The 23,317-nt window shown below is 44.7% G+C and overlaps 2 protein-coding genes across 3 annotated transcripts; one reads left to right on the top strand and one right to left on the bottom strand.

Moving 5' to 3' along the window:
• The first annotated feature begins 399 nt into the window (after nt 1–399).
• On the top strand, nt 400–12,167 carry INTS14 (integrator complex subunit 14). Of its 2 annotated transcripts, none has more exons than XM_054077120.1 (12): nt 400–491; nt 1,563–1,833; nt 2,195–2,302; nt 4,023–4,178; nt 5,499–5,617; nt 6,047–6,189; nt 6,853–6,945; nt 8,007–8,151; nt 8,397–8,530; nt 8,623–8,741; nt 9,123–9,188; nt 10,188–12,167. In XM_054077120.1, the coding sequence occupies exons 2-12, from the start codon at nt 1,612–1,614 to the stop codon at nt 10,437–10,439; spliced, it is 1,557 nt and encodes a 518-aa protein (XP_053933095.1). In that variant the 5' UTR covers nt 400–491; nt 1,563–1,611; the 3' UTR covers nt 10,440–12,167. The 2 variants fall into 2 exon arrangements, with proteins under 2 accessions (XP_053933095.1, XP_053933094.1); XM_054077119.1 differs by lacking the exon at nt 400–491 and adding an exon at nt 761–978.
• HACD3 (3-hydroxyacyl-CoA dehydratase 3) lies at nt 11,229–23,261 on the bottom strand. Its single transcript, XM_054077121.1, has 11 exons — nt 23,106–23,261; nt 22,414–22,456; nt 20,953–21,026; nt 19,063–19,227; nt 17,687–17,738; nt 17,190–17,300; nt 16,458–16,585; nt 15,667–15,779; nt 15,009–15,115; nt 13,798–13,929; nt 11,229–13,217 (listed from the first exon to the last, which is right to left on the bottom strand). The coding sequence occupies exons 1-11, from the start codon at nt 23,190–23,192 to the stop codon at nt 13,141–13,143; spliced, it is 1,089 nt and encodes a 362-aa protein (XP_053933096.1). The 5' UTR covers nt 23,193–23,261; the 3' UTR covers nt 11,229–13,140.
• Nucleotides 23,262–23,317: the final 56 nt, after the last annotated feature.

Below are 23,317 nucleotides of genomic sequence, written 5' to 3'. Positions count from 1 at the left end.
CTCAGGGTTACGCTTTAGTAGTGGACAGGCACCGTTGGACTCTATGATGATCTCAAAGGTCTTTCCCAACCGTGTGATTCTATGACAGCAGTTCAGGTAGATGACTGTATTGCAGAAAAGTGCTGCCACGACAAAGAAACACGGCTGTACATAGGGGAGAGTTAATGGAAGTGTCCCAGCTGGCTGGTGGTCCTTGTCCTGCTGGTTCTGTGTGCCAGGGAGTGAGGAGGGGAAAAAAACCGGGAGATGAAAGATGGGTGGATGGAATGCCCAGAGACATGGTTGAGTAGCGCAGCACAGCTATGGTTGGACTCGATGATCTCAAAGGTCTTTTCCAACCAAGCCACTCTCTGGTTCTGTGACACAGCCTCCCCGCTCTTCCCCCTCGCAGCGCCATCTCCCACCGCGAGAGGCGGCGCGGGCACCGGCCCTTCCTCCCCGGGCGCGCGGTTCCGGGAGGAACGTGTTCCGGGCGGACCGGGAGGCGGGCGGTGAGCGGCGCGGAACCCTGTCCCCCCTCCCCCCGCCCCCAGTCCCCCCCGCACTGGGTCCGGGGCCGCGCGCACGGGCTGCTGCGGAGCGGGACGGGGCCTTGCTTTCTCCCCTCTCTCCCCTTTGCTTCTTCCCCTCTTTCCCGCTTCCCCCCTTTCCTTTCTCCTCTCTCCTCCTTTTTCCTCTTTGCTTTCTCCCTCTCTCCTCCTTTTTCCTCTTTGCTTTCTCCCTCTCTCCCCCTTTTCCCCTTTTGCTTTCTCCCCTCTCTCCTCCCTTTCCTCCCCTTTCTCTCTCTCTCTCCCGTCTGTCTTCCTTCCCCCCTTTTTTCTCTTTCCCCCCCTTTTCTCTCTCCTGCTTCTCCCCCATCCAGGCTCAGCTTCGTCATTTCCAGGCCTTCCCAGCCTTTTGCATGTGCTGCGTGAAGCTCAGGAGCCGATCCCTTGACTCCATCTGCGCCAAGTCCCACTTTTTTGGGGGGGCATAAGGGTAATAGTGGCTTCCCTTGCCTCATGGTGTGGTCAGTGTGAGAGGGCGAGATGCATCATGGAATCATAGACTATTTTTGGTTGGAAGGAACCTTAAAGATACTTTAGTTCCAGCCCCCTGCTGTCGGCAGGGACATCTCCCACTGGGTCAGGCTGCTCCAAGCCCCATCCAACCTGGCCTTGAACATCTCCAGGGATGGGGCATCCATGACTTCCGTGGGCAACCTGGGCCAGAGCCTCCCCACCCTCACAGTAACAAATGTCTTCATAAGATCTCATCTAAATCCGCTGTCTTTCAGCTGAAAAATGTTCTTCCGCATCTTGTCCCTGCACTCTGATAAAGAGCCCCTCCCCAGCTTTACTGGAGCCTCTTTCAGTACTGGAAGGCCACTCTAAGGTCTCCCCAGACCCTTTTCTTCTCCAGGCTGAACAACCCCAACTCTTTTAGCCTGTCCTCATAGCAGAGGTGCTCCAGCGCTCTGATCACCATTGTGGTCCTCCAGACCTGTTCCAACAGTTCTAATATTCATCACCTCATAACTGCAGCTTCCGTAATCATCTCTGATCTTTTTCTTCCCCCTCCAGGTAGCAGATCGCTGTTCTCTACAACGGCAGCAGAGAGGAGCAGGTCATCATGCCGACAGTGGTGGTGATGGATGTGTCACTCTCCATGACACGGCCGGTGTCAGTGGAGGGCTCTGAGGAATACCAGCGGAAACATCTGGCTGTCCATGGCTTGACCATGCTGTTTGAGCACATGGCGACTAACTACAAGCTGGAGTTCACAGCCCTGGTGGTGTTTTCATCGCTCTGGGAGCTGATGGTGCCCTTTACAAGAGATTACAACACGCTGCAGGTAGGGTGCGTGAAAAACTAAATACTTTATATGAGACATTGCTTCAAATTTTGATTTTGCTGTTTCTTTGAGAAACGCAAAGGATTTTTTTCTCTCCCAAGGAGCTGTTTTTATAATAATATTGTTCCTTCAACAGCAGCTTCCATTATTTTCTTATGATATCATTCACTATTTCTTAATCTTTCTTTTTTATTCGTTTTCACTTTGCAGGTCCTATATAAGAGCATAGCACCCTGCATTGTGTTATGATGCAGCTGTGTTACAATGCAAAGCAAACACACTACAGAACTGTGAACAGCTTTTCTATGTTTCCTGGTAGCGATATTTCACTCCACAATGACAGTGGTGTTTGTCTTTACAGGAAGCCCTGAGTAACATGGATGATTATGACAAAACCTGTCTAGAGTCAGCACTCCTGGGGGTTTGCAATATTGTTCAGCAGGAGTGGGGTGCAGCAATTCCTTGCCAGGTATGACGGATTTCACTCTTCTTAGGATCTAGCGTATACTTAGTACTCTCTGTGAGTTGCAGATAGAAGTGGAAATGTAATTTGGAAACTTTGAATACTCTCAGGCGTATTGGTGCTACAGGAAGACAAAGAATTAGTATTTTGGATGTATCTGGAATATGATCAGAAGGCGATCTTTATTAAATGTTCAGCAGCACAAAACTAGGCTGCTTCTTGTCAAATGTGGGTTACTGCAGTTCAGTGGGTTATAAAATCTTGCCCAAGAGTACTATTTTGGAGGCTAGGCGTTTGATCTGGATGCAATCTCCTGTCCCAGGAGGCTCACTCAGTTTGGAATGCATATAGTCACACATACAGTGGTCTTTCTCCTCCAGTACCTGTTGGTTTCTAGGGCTTTGTAACAGTTCCAGGTCTCAAGCAACAGAGTGGAACTGCTGTTGAGTGCGTTTTCGTCTATCTTTCACTAATGAGTCGTTTGCCATGCATCTGCTCTCACACTCCATTGAGCCTGTGCAGCAGTCAGCCTTCTGAATTTGCTGCCTCTTACGGCAAAGTCTGCTTTTAGCCTTCAGTTTTCTGAGATGCTAAAGAGCCTGTTACTCCTTGGATTAGGGTTTAAGTTCAGCAATTTTGCAGCTCAGCAAGCTAGGAAGATAAGTAATATTCCTTAGAGAGAAAAAAGATAGAAGTTTATTGTCTAGGTAATGCTTCATAATCTAACAAGTATAAAAGGCACCTTGGAAAAGCAGGCGTTCAAAGCAAAGAACTAGAAAGGTGTAAAAACCTAGTATACCTTAGACCTAAACGATTTGGTCTCTCATTTGTGTGATGGCTCATTTTACTGAAGTGTCAGGTGATGGGGTGATGAAAGGCAGTGGGGAATGTACTGTGCAGGATCTTGTAATAGTGAAAAGCACTATGAGTGAGCAGCAGTTCGGATGATAACTGAAGAGACTGCAATAGGGGGAGATTGAGGATGGAGACAGAACACTAATCTGGACATAGCAGATATGCATTGAGTTTCAATTGGATTTGATTTTCCTTCATAGCCAAAAGTAACACCTGCTGAGTGTACATAGTTCTGTTATTCAGTGTAACCTTTTAGTGCCAGTTTCTACAAAAAGTGACTTTGGATGTGCAGCTGAATGGGAAAATGTATATTTCTGCTTTAATAGTTCTGCTGCAAAATATGAACATGCTGCAGTTTTATTTGTTTGCAAAGAGTTAGGATAATTGCTATTACCTTTCGTATGGCTTTTGTGACTTGTACCTGAAGTTGAGTCACCCGTCAGACTCTGCAAAAGAAATAGTCATGTCTGGCTTTTATCCTCCATCTGAAAATAAACCCAAAGTTCTTGAGTCCATCAGCAGCAGGCTGCTTTTTTGGCTCTATAATCTTTCAGTGTGCACTTGCAAATGGCCATGTCTATGGCTGTGGAATTTAAATTTTAGTGCAGTTGCATAAGTACAACAAAATTTACCGTGCACATAGTTTAAAATGCAGTGTTCTTCAGTTTCTTATTTATGTACCTTTTTCTGAAAACGTTACTTGCAGTTGTTTCCCCAGCTCAGTGGATGAAATCCCCTTGTGAGCAGGGATTTTCGATATAGAAGCACATGCTGCTAGGAAGACTGCTGAAATGTGTTGATGTATAGTTGCCCTCTGCTGCTGGAAACGCGTCTTCTTTGGGAAATGCTAATCCATCCTCTTTCGTTCAAGGTTGTTCTCGTCACTGATGGCTGCTTGGGGGTCGGCAGAGGCTCCCTTCGGCACTCGCTGGCTACTCACAACCAGCGGAGTGAAAGCAATCGGTTTCCATTGCCTTTCCCATTCCCATCCAAGCTGTATGTCATGTGCATGGCGAATCTCGAAGAGGTGATGTCTTTAACACATACCTTATTCTTTGTTACGTTAGATAATTATTGTTCTTCTCTGAACTAATGGTCATGTCAGCACAAAACACACTTCGATGTTTTTGTGCTTAGTTTTAAAGTTTAGTTTTAAAGTTTAGTTGTCATTCTGGTGCTTAGTGTTAGTTATTTGGTGAAATGTTATTGTAGTGTCTTTTTGGAAGTTTACTGTTACACTGTTATTATCTACTACTATTGCATTATTATCATAATCTTTATAAACTATGTCGATTCCTCCCTGGGGCATATTATGCAATTTTTATTTGTTTATATTACTACTTTTACTCCATTAATTGCATTGAATGCTTTTGGGGGCTTGTCTTATTCAAGAGTTTGATTAAGGATTAAGTTACTTGCATTGCAAGGATGCTCAGCACTTAAAATGGTAACAGCTTTATGTCTAAATGTGAGTGAGCAAAACTCTAAAGGCTGTGAGACAGTGTTCACACCAACTTCCCTTAGTTTCGGAGGAAAGGTGACTGTTTACTTTCTCTTCGGGTACCTTTGAAAATCAGTACTAGCTTTAAAAATCTTCACATTAGTTAAAACTCTGATGAATAAAAAATGTTTTAAAAGAAGCCTATATAGAATGAAGTTTCTTAGATTAAGTTTTATTAATAGCATTGCATTTGATGGGCCTCCTATGGATAGATTTTTCAGCTTCATGGTCTCTATCAAGATTGATCCTCTTGATTAAGGATTGGAGCTTTGTTTACAATTCAGAATAACTGGGAAAGTGTTCAAAATAAATCTATTGCTGATAAGTTTATGTGCTTTCACAAGCATTCTCTAAGAACTTCTCAAAATGAATGGTATCTGCCTTCCCTCCTAAAAATTACATGATCCTGAAGGAGCTGCAAACTTAGCATTACCAATAAAATGTTGTGCTAGCTAAGGCATTCCTGTGCTCTTGAAGAGTGAGAGCTTCTGGGGCTTTTGGTTGCTTGAACCTGCTTTCCAAGCAGAACATAACTTGAAGTAATATACTGGGAGTTGGACTCTATTATCCTTGTGGGTCTCTTCCAACTCGAGATACTCCACGATTATTTGTTACTAGGCCAAATGCTGCATCTGGTCTCATATAAACGCAACAGAAGGAGTACATTTCCTGGGAGACCTGAAATGCTGGTTTATTCAGAAAGGAATGAGATAATAAAGAATCGTGGTGGCATCCAATTAGATGCTTTTTGCTGTGTTATGTATATTTTCTTCAAACATCTTTGTTAATAAAAAGAGATTAAAAAGAAAACTTCACAAAAACATTTTACTTTTTTTTTTTTTACAGCTTCAAAGCACGGATTCCTTAGACTGCCTGGAAAGGCTCATAGATTTAAACAATGGAGAAGGGCAAATTTTCACCATTGATGGACCCCTTTGCCTGAAGAACGTACAGTCCATGTTCGGGTTAGTAGACCTGTAGATAATGTGCCTTTGTGAAGGTTTCTACTTAGTATCTGTAAAAGAAATCAAATATAACAACAAATTAGATTATATGGGGTGTTATAGTTATTTTTTCTTTTAGTTTGTGATCCTGTTAACTGTATTTTCGTCTTGACCTTCTCTTGTTAAGATCAGTATTTATTTTAACCATTCTGTAGCAGAGCATAGCATCTGTTTACAACGGGCAGATAGAAGATAGTAATTTCCAGAGTTATTGTTAGTTGGTCTTCAGTGGGATAATCTGCTGCTTTGTTTCATAATTTAGCAATGCTAGAATTAAGGAGTTAACTGTAGGTAAAAAAAGTTTTGTGAGCTAAGTTAGTGTGCTTTGGACAAACTGTTGTCATTTGGGATGCATTACGTTTTCCTTAATAATAACTGATCATGTTCTAGAAAGCTAATAGACCTGGCTTATACACCATTCCATGCTGTTCTCAAGTGTGGCCACTTAACATCTGATGTGCAAGTATTTCCCCGACCAGAACCCTTCATTATAGATGAGGAAATAGACCCCATTCCTAAAGCAATTAATACAGGTAACAAATCTTAGATATCTTTTTTACTTAAATCCATTTGATTTCTACCTTTTCACTACCACCTCTTATACTGTCCTGTATAGTTCGTGTTTCATCCATGTTGTCTCCGCAAGGATCAATCCCTGATTGTATAGTTTTTAGGTAAATGTGTCACAAGGAGTCAAGAACATCATCCTATTTCAGCCACGTGTACCTGGTAAAAGGGCTGGAGCAGATTAGAGGCATTTTCAGAGTTTGGGGTGCCAATTGCTAGGGTCTAAGCCTACCAGAGAGTTGATGGGAATCCCTGCATTTTCTATGGTGCCAGCAGAAAGATAGTAGATTTGATTTAGTCTTTTGTTTTCTCCCCTTTTGAATTTATAAAATGGCGATGGATTGGGCGCAGAGTAAAAACAAATGTGTACAATTCTATATTTTTCTAGCAACACAGTTCATGGACAACAGTATATGTGTGATGAAAGTTATGTTCTCGTGTCATGGTATTATGTGTGAATGTTTGTGTCTTATTAACACCTAGAAACCCCTGTCAGGGCTGGGGCTCGGTTATGCTACCTCATCATTGCTTCACAAAATGTAGTCGTGTAAGAAGTTGTAATGTTAAATTGACTCTGAATACATTTCTGCTATTTCCAAATCTGACTTGAACCTGTTGTTTCCCTGCAGATCTAGAAATTGTTGGGTTTGTAGATATAGCGGACATTTCTAGCCCTCCTGTCTTGTCCAGACACTTGGTGCTGCCCATTGCACTTAACAGAGGTGAGCAAGTTCTATTTCTTTTAGCAAAAATAGCTTTAAACTTCTACTGTGATGTCTGTGATGTTTTAGACTAGAAGCACAAGTTTTATGCCAGATGTCACTATAGACGTGTTTATGTGGTTATGTTAAAATTAAAACCTTGAACACAAGCTCTATTCTTAAGTGCTGTGTTCTCTAGAAAGTTAGTAGAGGAAACGCTGTCCTTATAGCATCATTATCAATGGAACATGCTAAACTTGAAGCTAAAAATAGTTATGGGCCATGAAATGCATGGTGCAGGATGAATATTTAATGTCTTCATCTAATTGGATTTTGAAATGATTTGTTGATGTGAAAAAATCTGATCCTAATCACAACTGGATTGCTCAGTTGTACTTGAGCATGAATTGCTGCTCATTGGGTCCAAGTATATGTGTTATCTATACAAATGACTAGTGTAGACCTTAAGGATCATTAAGCATATTACTGACTCACAGCTACTTGTGTGCATCAGCCTATGATAACGACGACTTCCCCTTTCCTTTTGTCTTTGCCTTGGAGTGGAGCCAGGAGAAGTGAGTTTTCTCTTGGTAAAGGAGAATGAAAGCTCCAGATATGCTTTTATCTCTGTATTAACACTCTTATCCTAGCAGGCCTTTCACCTGAGAAGATATTAACAGTTCAGTGACAGCTGTACTCTGGCTGCAAAAGCATAATATGTTTCTCATAATGACCACAAATTGTATGGGAGAGGAGGACTTGAAATTCAGGATGCTTTTGGTTCAGAAGCAGATCTGTATTCGTTGCCAGACTCTTGGTGCTGTTTCATTTCACTTTTAGTATCTTCAAAGCTGAAGTCTTAATGTTCAGGCTTTTTTGGTAACTGTTAAAAGAGTAGGACGCAGTTGAATATTTATATAACATCATAGTGCCCAAATAGTTCATTTAGGGGCTGTTCGTTCTACAAAGTATTAATTGACTCTGGCTTGGCAGAAGATACAGGGTAGTTTCATGTAAATAGAACAAGTGTGTTTGAATTTATTCTTATGTTGTCTCATTGTTTTACAATCATTCTTCCTCAGAAGGTGACGAGGTGGGACCTGGGATCACAGATGACACTGAAGATGAGAATTCAGCTAACCAGATTGCTGGGAAAATCCCCAACTTCTGTGTTTTATTACATGGCAGCCTGAAAGTGGAAGGCATGGTGGCTGTCGTCCAGTTGGGGTAGGGAACTGGATGCCAGCCTGAAAAATCTCTTACTTTGCTCATTTATGCTTTATCTATAAATTACACTTATTTATATCTGTACTCTGTACAGAAATCTGCCCTGCTAGACAAAGCTGTGGATTTTTAATTATGGATATGTTTCTATCAGTATAAATGGCAAATAGTGAGCCGTCACACAGCAAATTCTAGGCAAAGAGAGGGGTGGAAGATTTTCAGCTTTTGGGATTTGCTCTTTTCAATAGGCCAGAGTGGTATGGAATGCTCTATTCACAAGCTGATAGCAAGAAGAAATCAAACCTCATGATGTCGCTCTTTGAACCTGGTCCTGAGCCCCTTCCATGGCTAGGGAAGATGGCACAGCTTGGACCTATTTCAGGTACTGGTCACACTCATTTGAATAACTCTTGCACATTCAGTGTTTTCTTCTATGAAAGACCTTGCCAAGTCTTAATTTCTTTTCCTACCCAGATGCAAAAGAAAATCCTTATGGAGAGGATGACAATAAGAGCCCTTTCCCCTTGCAACCCAAGAACAAGCGCAGTTACGCACAGAATGTTACTGTATGGATTAAACCAAGTGGCCTTCAGGTAATGATATAGGTTTTGGACTTGGTACTTTACTTTGATCTGCAGTACCCATCTTAAAAGCAAAGTGGAGTCTTGTGTGTCTTGTCCTTTTAATGTAATTGCTTTATTGCTTTTCCTTCCTTTTTATAAACACTGCCTCTTTAAAACATCATGATTAAAATGCAATCTGAAAGCGTAGCTTGTTTAATGAAAGCTGTGTCTCCAGTGTAGCATCTGGCTTAGTTTATTGGATTTAGTATAATCACCATTTATATTCCAGTCTTTATGAGCTGCAGTCTTGTCTATGGTCAGGATAATTTAACAATGAATAGCTGAGGATTTTTTTCTGCAGCTTCCCCTGCAGTTGCCAAGATGTTTTAATTTTTCCTTTCATTTCTGCAGACAGATGTACAGAAGATCTTGAGAAACGCAAGGAAACTCCCTGAAAAAACTCAAACCTTCTATAAAGTGAGTAACATTTCAGGCTGAGCCAGGTTTGATCCACAGTGATAGTGGTGCGTTTGACAGAGAACACAGACTGTCTGTGTCTGAGGAATGATTCTGTGCAGGCTTGTAGGACTCTGCGAAACATACATGGTTCTGTGAGGGAGACTTCTTGGGTGCATTTTAAGGACTAGTTCAGGTGAGGCAGGGTGGTCTGATTTTCCTGCCACCATGTTTTCAGGCAGGGTGGTGTAGATGTGTCATGCTTACAGGTGCCCCTTATGATCCCTGCTGTTTCCATGGTGAACACTGCAGATCTTATGCTGTTGTCCAGGCAGAAATAAACTGAGGAATCCTACAGGAATGTCACGCGGGTGTCATTCTGAGTCTAAAAAGCATCTCCTGCATTTTTTCTACAACTGAAGCAGAGAAACAAAATTCCAGGCACATTTGGCCACATCATAATGATCCATAATCTAGGCTGTAGCTGGAAGTAATTGTTCCTCTTGTAAGCTTAGCGCTGAAGCGGTTTATTACTGTAGCCCCCAGAGACTTTGAGAATGAGTACCCTGCCTAAATGCACAGAAGCACTCCTCAGTTTATAGTGAAGGAAGACCTAATCATAGAATCATAGAATCACTAGGTTGGAAAGGACCCACTGGGTCATCGAGTCCAACCATATGTATTTTTCTGGGTGCTGTGGTTAAAAGCAGCCGTCAGTGAAGCCTAAGTTGGAAAGTAAAACAAGCAGGTTCAATAACTGCACAAAAGGGAGAGGGGAGAAGTGGAGAGTCACAGGAAGAGATCAAGGCAAAACCAGCTGTTTAGTTGTGCCTCTATAATTCTCAGCCTTGAAACTTTTATTTTTTTGTCTCATGAGTAGCAGGGCAGTTTCCAGCGGCTGTACTGACCGCTCGGGTTATTTTCCTCAAAGTGAATAAGCTTGCCTTTGAAGAAAGAAGAAAGAAAACCAGGTTTTATGTAAAGGCTTACAGTGACTTTAAAAGTTTTCCTTCTTTGCAGGAATTGAATCGTTTACGAAAGGCAGCTCTGGCCTTTGGCTTTCTGGACCTCTTGAAAGGTGTGGCAGACATGCTGGAGCGGGAGTGCACCCTCCTTCCTGACACAGCTCACCCTGACGCAGCCTTTCAGCTCACACATGCTGCTCAGCAGCTCAAAGTGGCAAGTACTGGAGCATCGGAATATGCTGCCTACGATCATAACATTGCTCCACTGCAGACAGACTTTTCCGGTAGCAGCACTGAAAGAATGTGAAGATGTCTCCATTCTGGGAACCTCTATAGACTTCACAGTCAAATTTTCCTGTCCTGTTTACTTTCTAGGGCCTGTTTCATTACTGTTTGGAGAACTGTCAAAACAGGGTCCCGTACCTCTCTAAATAAAGGTAGCTAGTTGTGGTGGCTTTAGTCAGACCTGGAAACTGCGAAGTCCCAAAGTCAGTTACTGTGTTGGATGATGTGCAGAAGTTATTCAGTACACGTGAGGTAAGAAGGAAAATGCCATTATAGGCAGCAGACTGCTCATGGCTTTTGACCTCAAAATGTGGTTACTCTGTAACTGAACTCACTTGTAAAAGCATCCTAAAAGGCAGCTACTGTGTACTTTATACACCCACTTCATTAGACCAAAGAAAATGTGTGTGTCACGGTGCAAGATCAGATACACAGCTAATTGCAGGGTGTTATCACTAATTTTCTGCCCGACTTGAAAGCCAGTCTGTAACACCGCAATGAGAGTTATTACTTGCATTGCAGTGTTTATGCTTGTGAAAGTAACTTAACCTTGCGAGACACATTTTTATTTGTGTAATATTAATAAATTCTTCATGAAAAGTTAAGCTGGATTTGTTCCATTTTCACAGCAGCTGGGCTGCGTGGCCTAGAATGTTGACCTGCTGAAGGCTCGGCTTCTGGCTGTTAAATAATCACAGGAGTTAAATAATAAATGATACAGCTTCTTGCGTTCAGGGAAAGAACAAACAACTGAACCAAAGCAAAACTTGGTTGTAAATCTTTATTAATAGAAACACATTATTTCTGAAGGACTAAAATTCAGTAGTGTAAGATCCATGACAGCTTGCACTAGGTACCACGCTTTCACTGAGAAACAATGTATGAATACACGTGGATTTAATAACAAGTTTAAATGCCCAGTGGAGAAATTAAAGTATGAAAGTGATCCTTGCTGTTCCATCACTCAGCTAATTCAATTCTTTCACATACTTCAAACATAGGTATAGTGTGTGCCAAGTGAAATATTAAGTATGTGTGTAAGTAACACACCTTTGAGTGGGAGCTTCAAGTGTCCCTAAAGAGAAGTTGCACCATGCCGCTTCCTGACAGGACACAACTGAGAAATGCAGTATGGAGATTGTACCAGTTCTCTGTTAAAATCTCCTTTTAACATTATTTCCTTTCCTTTACAGTAACAATCACTGGGTCCAGCTCACAAACGGGATGTTGTTTGTTACCTTTCATACTGAAAACAATTTTCTGGAGAATTCATATAGTTTTACAGTAGACAAAGATAAAGAGTAACATGGCACTGAGCTAATCTCAGCCTCAGTGCTTGTTCTGGATCGCTGGCATTGCTTGGCATTGCCCTGGGAGCAGTGGCAGTTGTCGTGAAACAACCTGTTCATAATCACAACACGGTTTAGAGCAAACCTTCTGTACATTTTCTAAACTGGATTAAAGAGGCCCGAGGGATCTGGAGTTTACTGCGGGAGGCCAGCTGCGAAGGAAGGCATGTTGATGTTAAGTCAACTGAAACAAAAATTTTCAGGTGAGAGGATGGATAATGTGGAACGTTTGGGGAGCTTCTCTTTTTGTTGCTCTTGTTTAAAGCAAGCACAGATAAAAGGGTCCCTTCAAACTCCATGTGGGATCTCCTCTACTGTGATTTGATATATGCTTTCAAAATAATACAGGGTTTAGTTGACCCCACTACTACATCCCACCAGGAGCCAGCTGACAAAGTATATACATTCAACTTCTCAGCTGCACCCCTAAGTTTAAGTAGAAAGGCAATCTTGGCTGCCTTTCTGAAGGCTATAAAAAAAAATACAAGAGCTACAGCCTTGCCAGGAATAATCAGAGGAGGTCAATCTCCCTTGACAGTTCCACATTTTCCCTTCACATGGGTGGGATGGAGTTCAGCTGGGGTTTTGGTCACATGTCAGGAGAAAGCTGGCACCTTTATTTCCTTGTTCTATTGTTTCAGTGCTTGCATTCCCAGTCAGCAAAGTGCTTCTGACCAAGTCACAGAGCGGCAGCTTCCTTTCCCCAATGACTGGATAAGGATGTGTTGCTACAGGAATGCTAAGATCCACGCAGTGCTCCTATTCTGTTAAGGCTAAGCTAGAAACAGTCTAAGTTGGTAGCATTTAAATTGACATTAGCTACGTCCAATATTAATTCTGCTGCAGGAAAAAAAAGGGGGGGGGGGTGTGCTGAGCAAGTTTACCCCAACCGTTAATGAACACCCAAACACTGTTCACAGTGGTCTCAGACCGTGCTCCTCCTGCCATCAAGATGCACCCTAGGAACAGCACAAGCCAGCTCATAGTATATCCCGACATCAGAAGCCCTATCTGCATGCAATATTGAAAGAGCAAATATCCAATTAAAAGATAAACACTATTTCTATTCAGTGCTGCTCCACCATTTATAAGCATATTATATGCAGATAATAGGATTTCTTTCTAATACGGAAGTTGACAGAATACTACAAGTTTCAATGTTACTGTTCAACGGTAAATGCCATGCATACATGATTGAAAGGGAACAAAATACAGTATATGGGAACATTACCTGAATTCACTATGAAATCAAGAAATCTTGTGTAATCATTTAATTTTACAAAATTCTTTACATTACAGTGGGTCAAACCCTAAGAATTAGAGGCTTGTCTTGTCATTGAGATAAGTTAGATAAGAAAGCATTGCAGTCCTCCTCTACTTCATCTTCCTCTTCTTTGGTCCGAGGTGCCGCTTCCTTTGCTTGTAGAGATAACGGCAGTTTGCAAATACCACTGGAAAAGAACCAAGTGTTTAGGTCATTATTGTCCTATTGTTTAGGACGCTATTGCATTTTTTTAATGCTAGATGGCTGCACATTTTAAAGAAAAACCCACCAAAATAACTTCAAGCCAACTACTCCACAAAAAAAGCAATGGTTTAGGGGTGTGCACAGCACTGAAAACTAATGCACCTGTTGGGTGAAGGAGGAATTGCTGCTGCACAGGCTGTTTGGTACAGGGCTGCTCGGAAGGCTGGTTTGTCTCTTTAAACAAGTTGCAACACCGATTGTGCAGAGCTGGGGAAGCATCTAACAGGTATTTTTGAGTGAAACGCAATTAAAGGTATCCTTTAAGCAATGTTTGTGAAAGGGAGAAATCCAGTGAAACCTCAGTTTAAAATTCCCGATTTGATTTTCCTGAGCTGTGGATGCAACTCTGTAGCACAAACACCCAGTGTAAGTTCTGTTTAAAAACCCAACACCAGAAACCAAAGCTGTATGAAGCAATTTTGTGCTGCCATTACAAGATGCCAGAATTTAGAGAAAACTGATTTTTTGATCTCAATAGTGAGAAATACAATTAAATATCTTACCTAAAACCAAGGCTATAGGGGATATTTGAAGCAAAAATGAAAATGGGATTGTGACATTCAGCGGATTTGGCAATTCCAGACTAAATTTCCCTGTTTCATTGAAGATTGGAATGGACTGAATGATGGAGACAGCTGAAAGCAGAAGGTCACATTATTATCAAACACAGGTAAATGTACAGTTGCCCAGCCCACACAAACCTTTTCAGGATATTGCCTCCTTATTTGCTAGCTCTTATTATTTATACCAATTTTAAGCTGTTTTTTTTTAAACACGCAGACTGATGGAAAGCAGCTGCTGAGGACAGCAGTTCAGCTCTGAAAGCCTAAGCACCGTGAGCGTACCTGGCGAGCTGCTGCTCTCATACACAACTGCAGCCTACGGGGCCTGTGCCTGCGGCATGTGCTGTGCAGAAATACCCACAGCAATGGGATAGGCGCAGTCTTTGTCGTGCCTGGAGTTGGGCAATGCCCAAGCCTACTCCTGGCTCACAGGATCAGGTTCCAACAGGTACGATTACAACACATTTCTTACAGCTAGAAGCTGAGCAGCAATACACTTCTTAATAGATCTGGTTTTATTTAATTTAATAGAATTGGGTTTATTTATTTAAGACAGAAGATGTCACTACAAAGCCCCCCAACACCACAGGGCCTACAGCAAGAAGTCTAGTGGCCTGCCTCTTCCATGGAGCAGTCAGTCTCAAAGCACAAAGGGAGCAGAGCCCTATCTGGGAAGCATTGTGCCCATCTCAGAACAGGCTATGCTGCTTTCAGAGGATGAATTGGCCCCCACCTGTCCCGTGCAATGATTTCCAAGGTACTGTCAAGATCTGTGAGCTGGTGTCAGCCCAAGCGAGGCTGACCAAGTCCAGTCTAGCAGACAAAAGCAAATATACTGCTTTGGATAAGCAGAGGGAAACAAGCATTGCTGTCCTGAGCTGCTCACACAGACTGCAGCCTGCTCTTGGTCAATTTGTTCATGTAACCTTTTGTTGCCTTTACTTTCCTTTCCAGTGCCCAAGAGGAAGACCTCTTTTCACATCAAATTGAGAAGAAATACTTTCAATTCTTGCTTACATTGGGTTCTGCTCAAAGCAAACGTCTACTTATCTGTTGTTCTGTTATTTTTCAGTCCAGCAGCCAAACAAAAGATTGAGTTATTTGCCCAGCCTTGATTCTGTTGTTTATTAAACCATCTTTTTTAGACGTACCTTCTGCCAGGCCTCCTAAAGGGTAGAGAGGAATCCAGGCAGTGTAACGCAGCCAGGTTAGTGGTTTCCATTCAATACCAATGCATGACAGCATGTAATATGGATACCTAAAACCAATTCAGTGGGAGAAAAAAAAGAGTCTGTTCACAATGGAAGGTGCTACTAGAATTTGTCTCACATATATATGCTGTACAGTCAATATAATTCCCAAACGACACAAGAATATTCAAAACATTGTTCCTATGGATTACGACACCGTTATCGGGCAGTTTACAGCACCAATGCTATTATTCTGGCCATACGGATGCATGTGACTGCCTGGCTTGCCTAACAGACCTTTCAAAATGCTTCTTTTGAAAGAGAAGCAGGGCATAGTGTGGCTCGCTTAACAATGGGAATTCAAAGCAACAGAACCCTCAAGGAAAGAAGCAACAGGCTTCTCTGGGTTCAGGGCAGTATTCTTTCCAAACTCCAGCCTTGTCCCGGCTTTTAGCAGATGGAGTAACCCAGGAAGGCTGTGACAGTCTGTGACTAAAGGAGATTTTGCTCTCTGGGGCCAATGCACCAGTGCCACTCTCCCAAAAGGTACAACGATTAAAATCTTGGGAACAACCGCATTATTCTGTACACATCTGCTAGAAGAAAAATCCCCACAAACCTGAATAGCTCGATGATACTCCAGAAATAAAATATGAAGAACACCACAGGCTTGCTCTGCATTTCCTCTAAGCTCCCGAGGATAACAAACAAAATAAAGATTCTTCCAAATACCTGTTTAAGAAAAACAAATTGAAGAACAGTCACACTCTTCATCCAAAGAAAGGGTGAGACCTTGATGTCAAAACCACGCAGGGTACTTGCTCTTCACGCCTGAAACACACGGTGAGCACACAACGAACTCAGCAGGTGAGCTGTGACCTGCTGCTTATGAGCACGCAGTTTGCTCTGTATTTAGGTGGAGTCCAAGGGACCTGGTTTTAAATCGTCCAGCCTCGTTTTAATGCACAACGACAAACAGCATAAAAAGGGCACTGGAACCAAATCAAAACCATGTACTTTTCATCAGCCACTTCTTGCCTTTGCTGTCCTGATCTATTTTACCTAGGTGATGCTCTGGCCCAGGTTGCCCAGGGAAGCTGTGGCTGCCCCCTCCCTGGAAGCATTCAAGGCCAGGCTGGATGAGGCTTTAGCAACCTGATCCAGTGGGATATGTCCCTGTATAAACTTTAAGGCCCCTTCCAACCCAAACCATTCTATGATTCTATGGAAGAGGACAGCTTGCCATGCCTAAGACTGGGAAGCACAGATTCCTGCCTCTGGAAGAGCATATTCCCTAGTCTGGTGCCAGTGAGGTTGTATCACTTATTTTAGGAAAGTCTCAACAGTTGTGTGAAATAAGGGTTTACTTTAAACATGGGAGGAGCAAGGAGATGAACCTTGAAATGTTACCTGAAGTACAGCAGGTATCAGTGGTGTTTTGACGAGTCCTATAAGGGAGTTCACGATCTCCATTAATGCCAGGGTCTCGCAGAAATACATCATGTCACTAATAGTGTGAAATGTATCATAGAAAGAATCTGTAAGACAACATGAAACCACGTTAGAGTACAAATGAATTCCCATGTTTAGGAAGCTGGTGCAGTAGCACAGCTTTTGATAACAGGATTCCAGCTGTATTTGAGAAAAACTATGCATTTTATGCAACTTCTTTATAAATCTTGAAGCCACAGCGCTAGGCCAAAAACACTGCTCAAATGCTGTTTCACGCAGGGAAGGATCAAGAGCTATTTCAGCAATTACTGTATGGAAAAAGCAATACTGCTGCACTGCAACACAATGAATGATTCTTGCTTAAAAACCAAAATATTCTGCCTGGCTCATTTTCAAAAACACTAACATTGCAGTGAGCGAGACGTTTTGTTCCAACTGATTTCTTTAGAAGTGATCTTGGCAGCATACACATATCCTTCATTAGAATAAGCAGTTGTGATTTACAAGAGGACATTATTTTGCTAACCTTGACACCACGATAGCTTTTGAGAGGCTTTTCTTGTGTGCTTCAGTGATGTGTTTACAGTTTTGTTTCCTGACTGTCTTCATTTAGATGTTACTACTTAGAAAGTATTAAAAATGCTAAAATATAACAAAAAAAAAGTAAAGAAAATAGTGCTTATTACTTGCCTTTTCCCAAGATGAACAGTCGTACTGTCATGTTGACAAAAATCCAAGAGAATCCCAAAAACTGTACAAGATTATACATGACTAAGTATCCCTTCTTCAGGTGCCTGAAAGCTAAAATCAATAACAAACGCATCAGGTGAGCAGAGCACAACGGTAACACTTCTGCAAAGAGCACAACTGCGAATCAGGCTCTTGATGAGAATAAATCTTACCAGGAAAAGGGAAGCTGTCAGTGGTGATAAAAGGGTTGCTGTGTGTTCTGCCTGCTTTTATCAACATCTGCTAGAACTCAATTCTTGCTAGTCAGATTTTTTTAAATTCCTTGAAAACCACAGTTTATTCTTATTAAATTCCTAAACAGCTCACGGGACAAAGATTCCCCCAGCAGAATGCACCAAGCCAGTCAAAATTGCTCCGTAAGAGCTGAGGTTCGCATGTAGGAGTGACAGCAGCTTTCTAAACCCCACCTTACGCACTAAAAAGGTACAGTTACTTACGGTCTTTCGGGACTCTGGATTCTATTTTCATTTTGTTAATCTTTTCTTCTTCCTTAAGATGAAGGATAAGGTTTTAAAAGACTGTTACTGTAATTAGCAAGTGATTTGTTAACTTTACTACTGCAAAACTAGGGTTTAATATGAAGCTAAGCAGTCAGTTGCTAGAGGGTTTAAATTCTCACCTGCATAAAGCAGCATATTCATCATCCAAAATTATGGTATTGTAAAAGCTAGAGGATGTTAACTAGTTATCCTGCCTTCACTATGTATTTCATCCCAGCATTTAGATGCTTTTGCTGAAAAAGCCTGCTGCTTTCTGTGTTAATTCTCAGTTATTACTGTTTCTTAGGGCTGTTCCTTAAAAGTGTTCCATGACCCACCAGAGACCTGAAGGGAACCAAGACTGTCCAGCCCAGGCCCTCTGCCTGCCCTTCACCACTGCTTCCTGGCTCCGGGCATTGCAGCGGCCCTTTCTCCTCCACACTAAGCTCAGTGACTGTGGAAGGGAACAGATCTGCATAAAAGTGGTCGGTTCAAGCCTTTCCCAAGACAGCCCGGCACCTCTCTGCTGCAGGAAGCAGCTCAAGCTCACCAGATGGCCGGAATGCAGGGGCAGGGCCAGCCCAGTGGCTCAGGGAAGAGGCTCAGAAATCCCTGCCTTCCAGACAAACAATGCCTGGGACTGCCATCCCAGGGCTCTGCATGGCACACTGATAGGATCACAGAACGATCTGGGGTGGAAGGCACCTCCAAGCCCATCCAGTTCCAACCCCCTTGCCGTGGGCAGGGACACCTCCCGCTGGACCAGGCTGCTCAAAGCCCCATCCAACCTGGCCTTGAACACCTGCAATGAGAGAGCAGCCACAACTTCCCTGGGCAACCTGTGCCAGTGCCTTCCCCACCCCCACAGTAACAAATTTCTTCCTAAGAAGTCATCTAAATCTGCCGTCTTTCAGCTGAAAACTGTTCCCCCTTGTCCTATCCCTGCCCTCTGTGATAACGAGCCCCTCACAGCTTTCCTGCAGCCCCCTTTAAGTACTGGAAGGCTGCTATATGGATCAGGACAGGGGGGGTGTGAAGGTACCAGGAAAGGGCTGGAAGCTTTCAGCTGCAGATCCTATCCAGTATGGAGCAGTCACCAGTCCAGATTCACACTGCTACTCTTCCTAGCCAGAAGTGTCCCTGTTTCTGAATTCCTGCCTGCAATCTGAGCTGTTTAACCGATTCCACGCAGGATCTGTTTGAAACAGCAGTAACAATTGGCACGCCAGACAATTGCGGGTACAGCGAAGAACACAAGGTCACGTGCAGGGGAAGAGCTGCCCTTGCTTTGTAGTTGGCAGCAAGCAGAAGCCACACGTGCCCACAGGACTGACCTTCTCCTTCAGTTCCATTTCAGCATCCGATTCATCCAACCAGCGGTCGAAGTCAGGAGCTAGGAAGAGCGGGCGCTTCTCTTGCTTGGTGAGTCTCTCCCACCAGTTACTCTCTTTCTTCTGCACAGTGATGTTCAGCTGCCTTTGGGTCACCCTGCACACAGGCTGAGGGCAGACACAGGAGTGCACATTATTAGCACAAGGCCAAAGAAACAAGCTCTAAGACTGAATTGATACCCAGAGCTCTCCTTTCCTTATCAAGGAGGCAGAAATGGCATGGGCTGCTGCAGCACAAACATCTCTCTGCTGCCCAAGGCCAGCAGTTCAGTTCAGACTTCAGAGGAGGTGAAGGCTTGCCCGCAGCTGGGCAACACTCTGAACACCATTAAGGAGCCTCACGTGCAAATTTGACTACGAGTCAACCACTTTTATCCCATAAATACAACACCCCAAGTGAGCCTCCTTTGAGCTCTTCTCCCTGCTTGGCAACATGGCTGTGTGGCAATTATCTCCCCTTGCACTGAGACACCTCTCAAGGGAGCTCCTCGAAGCAAGGAGATCTTTTAGCAATGACAGATCCCTGGGTAAACCCCATTTGAATTCTCCCTGGATGGCAGCTGGACTGCACAACCAGGCAATGCTCTTCTTTAACATGGATTAGTTGTTTAGCCTAAATAAGCAACATTTTAAATAGAATAACTAATTTACAGTTATAATATTGTGTGCTTAGTATAGCGTTAGCTTAAGTAAGAGTTATAACGTTGTGTGATTTGGTACACGTGTTTGCTCAGCTTTCTCAATGCGAGTACCAACCCTTGCTCTGTAGCACCAGGCCACAAGCTGGGAATTTCAAATTAAAAACTTTTCCAGCGCACACTTTTCCTGTTCAGTCAAAACATGACTTCGAGAATCAATGAAAACCAGGAAAATACAGGTGCTTTGAAGGTACAGATCATCAATACCAGCTGCACCAAGACAACAACCTGTCTGCAAGACAGCAAAGGAATCCAATAAGGAAGGAGAAGCCCCCAGACACAAACATGACTACTGGACTGAACCATCGCATCAGGGGTAGGTAAATCGTCCGTAAGGGTGTAATTGCCCAGGGATTTCTTGGTTTATATTGGTTTCTCTCTGCAGAACTGACCGTGCCAAATTATTTATTTTATGAAACCTGATGCCTGAGTCTGCTTCGCAAAACCTTGAATCCGGAATAGGCAGGAATAAGCAGCACAAATCCTGCACCAGGTGCAGGGCCCAGAGTTCTGCTGTGCACCCAACAGCTTTGAGAGGTACAGATGGACTTCACAACCACCTGTAAGCAACACTGAGGGACTGCTGTTCCAGCTGAGCTCTCTCCTACTGGATTCAAGCAGCAGCTGAGAAGAGATTTTGCAGTAGGAGCTGCAGCACATCCATACTGGCAACCAAAGAAACCTGCTTAAGCCAGAAGCCCTAGTCCTCATGCCTTTATCTTGTGGGGCTGCAAAAGAAGCTAGGAAACATCACACTGACTCTTTGTAGCACAGCGTTCCCCAACTCGCCAGTCAAGGATGCAAGGATGCCAGACTCTCCCATTACTTTGCTGCTTTAAATCCTTTAAAAAAAAATGTTGTAAGTACTGTTCACCTGCTGATATGTGTAAGGCCCTGTTTCTGTTAAACCTGACCCATGCAAGCACTAACGCCTAACAGGGTGATTTGCATGAAGGCGGGATGGTGGCTCAGCACCAGGACAGGACTGCCACAGGCGGCGTTTAGTTTGCAGCGCTTAAAGTCACCAGGACAATCTAAACAGCAAATTATGGACTTCGTGCACAGCCACTTTCCTGTCAAGGTTTTAAAAAATTACTTTTTCTTCGCAAGAGTTAAAAGAAGTTAAAATACCTACGTTAGGCTCAACCGGTTCTAGGAACTCAATCTCAAATTCGTAGATGTTGTCCCCTTTGGCACCATGACCCTGAGCTAAAAGACAAGAAACAACAGTCAGTGTAAAGGTCTGGGCCAGCTCTGCACAACCCCTCTGTAAAGGACGCTTTATCCATGGAAATACCCAGTGATTCTTGTTTCCTGCTGCCTTACTGGGAGGCCAGAGGAAACCACAGGATAACAGGGAAGACACAAACAACCCAAAACGTTGCTCGGAGGTGCGATTGCTGGAGTTGGCAGCTGAAGCTGCTGCAACTCTGCAAGGTGCTGGAAAAGGCTCTTTGCTTGCAGGAAGGCTGGATACGATCTTCCCAAAGAGATGGGCCCAGAAGGCTGCTCACAGCTTGAATCCAACTGGAAATCCTGAGTGCAGGCCAGCCTTTGGGGGATCCTGCCCTCCAGACTCAAGAGTCAGCATGCAGGGAGGCTGGTCTCCCATGGGTCCGTAAGAGCCAGATGCAGCAAGTCCCTTCCCCATGGCAGGAGGGTGTGTTCATCTCCCATTTCCCACATAGGTGGTTCTCCTCCCCAGACGGGCTCCAAAAACTTGTACGGTGCATTTAATTTCCACTCTTCCACGCCGTAAACTGATCCTGAAGCTAACATGATGTGCAACACCCCCCTATCAAATGGCCCCGGCTGAGGCTTGCTGGACAGGCAGCATTTCCTAGACAATGCATCTTAAAGAAAACCACCAAATAAAGGAGAAAGCCCAAATAGAACCAGCCACAGAGCAGCCTCGGTGCTCCCCAGCCAGGCCAACTGGCACGAGCTCCACAGTGCTGCAATGTGCACCTCCCCGGCTGAAACAAACCCATCTTTTAGGAAGAGATCTGCTTTACCTTTCAAATCAAGAGCTAGTTCCCGATGCAGAGGTTTGATAACAGCAAAGAAGGTCTTTGTGAGAAGGAAAAATTGCTGCAGTTACCTCTGGAGCTCAGTTGACACAGGGTAGCATAGGGAAATTTCACTGATATTTAAATATGGAGGAGGTTAGGTTTTTTTTCTCTCTAGATAAGACACAACCTGTTATCGTTTCTAGCGCTGGAATACAATGATTTGTAGATAGGTCTATGTTGTGACATACCCATGCATGCCTGGCTGCCAGTGCAGAGCTCAGCTTCTGCCAAGGGTGGTGATGGGGACTGGGCACCCCGTGCTCTCCTGTGGGACCCTGCAGCTTGAGGACACCCTGAGCTCTCCTCCTGGCACCCAGAGCTGCTGTCACCCCGGGCTGGGGACGCTCAGTGGCTGTGGGTACCCCGGGCTCTCCTCCTGGAACCTTGGCCTGGGGGCACCCAGCCTGTCCTCCCAGCACCCCGAGCTCTCCTCTGCGGCCCTGTGGTTGGTGTCACCCCAGGCTCTCCTCCCAACACCCTGCGCTGCAGGCAACCCTCAGGACCCTGTGCAGCCGGCTCCCTACCTCTGAAGTGCAGGACGTTGTCGGTGACGGAGATGTCTGGGTGCTGCAGACAGAGACGAGGCGTCAGCTCCCGCACTGCACTCCCAGGCCCTGCTGCTGCCCTTGCCCATTCATAAATCCGCGGGCGTGGGGCAGAGCTGCATGGGCACCTCCCACAACCCCCTTCCCACGCGGGCTCCAGCTCCAGCTCACTCCAGCTCACACTCCAGCACCAGTACCTGCACCAGTTTCAGCACCTGCTCCAGCTCACACCACAGCACCAGCACCCAAGGCAACTCCCGCTCCAGAATCGCCTCCATCACCAGCAGCTGCTCCAGCTCACACTCCAGTACCAGTGCCCAAGCCAGTTTCAGCTTGTGCTCCAGCACCAGCAGCTGCTCCAGCTCGCACTCCACTCCAGCTCCAGTACCTGCACCGGGGCTCAAGCCACCTCTAGCAGCCACTCCCGCTCCAGCACCCACTCCAGCACCAATACCGGCATGAGCTCTGCATCCGTTCCAGAGCCCAAGCCAGGCCCCGCACCAGCTCCAGCACCCACCCCAGCTCCAGCCCCAGCTCATACTCCTGCACCCGCTCACGCTCCAGCTCAGGATCCTGCTCCCCCGCCTAAGCCAGCTCAAGCACCCACACCTGCACCAGCTCCAGCGCCCAAGCCGGCTCTAGCAGCCGCCCCCGCTCCCGCCCCGCGGTACCTGCACGTCGCTGAGCTCCACGCGCAGGTACAGCTCGCGGTGCCGCTGCGCCCAGTGCACGTGCGGCCGCAGGCTGGGCCCCGCCATGGCACCCCCCCTCCCCCCCGCGCCGCGCGCTCCCCGGGCGCCAGGGGAACCGCTGCGCGTGCGCACCGCCCGCGCCGGCCGGGCCGTACCCACTGCGCATGCGCAGAGGGGCGGACCCGTTCGTC

Source organism: Cuculus canorus, chromosome 12 (genome assembly GCF_017976375.1).
Source record: "Cuculus canorus isolate bCucCan1 chromosome 12, bCucCan1.pri, whole genome shotgun sequence".
NCBI lineage: Eukaryota > Metazoa > Chordata > Aves > Cuculiformes > Cuculidae > Cuculus > Cuculus canorus.
This window is presented reverse-complemented; position numbering and strand designations above follow the sequence as displayed.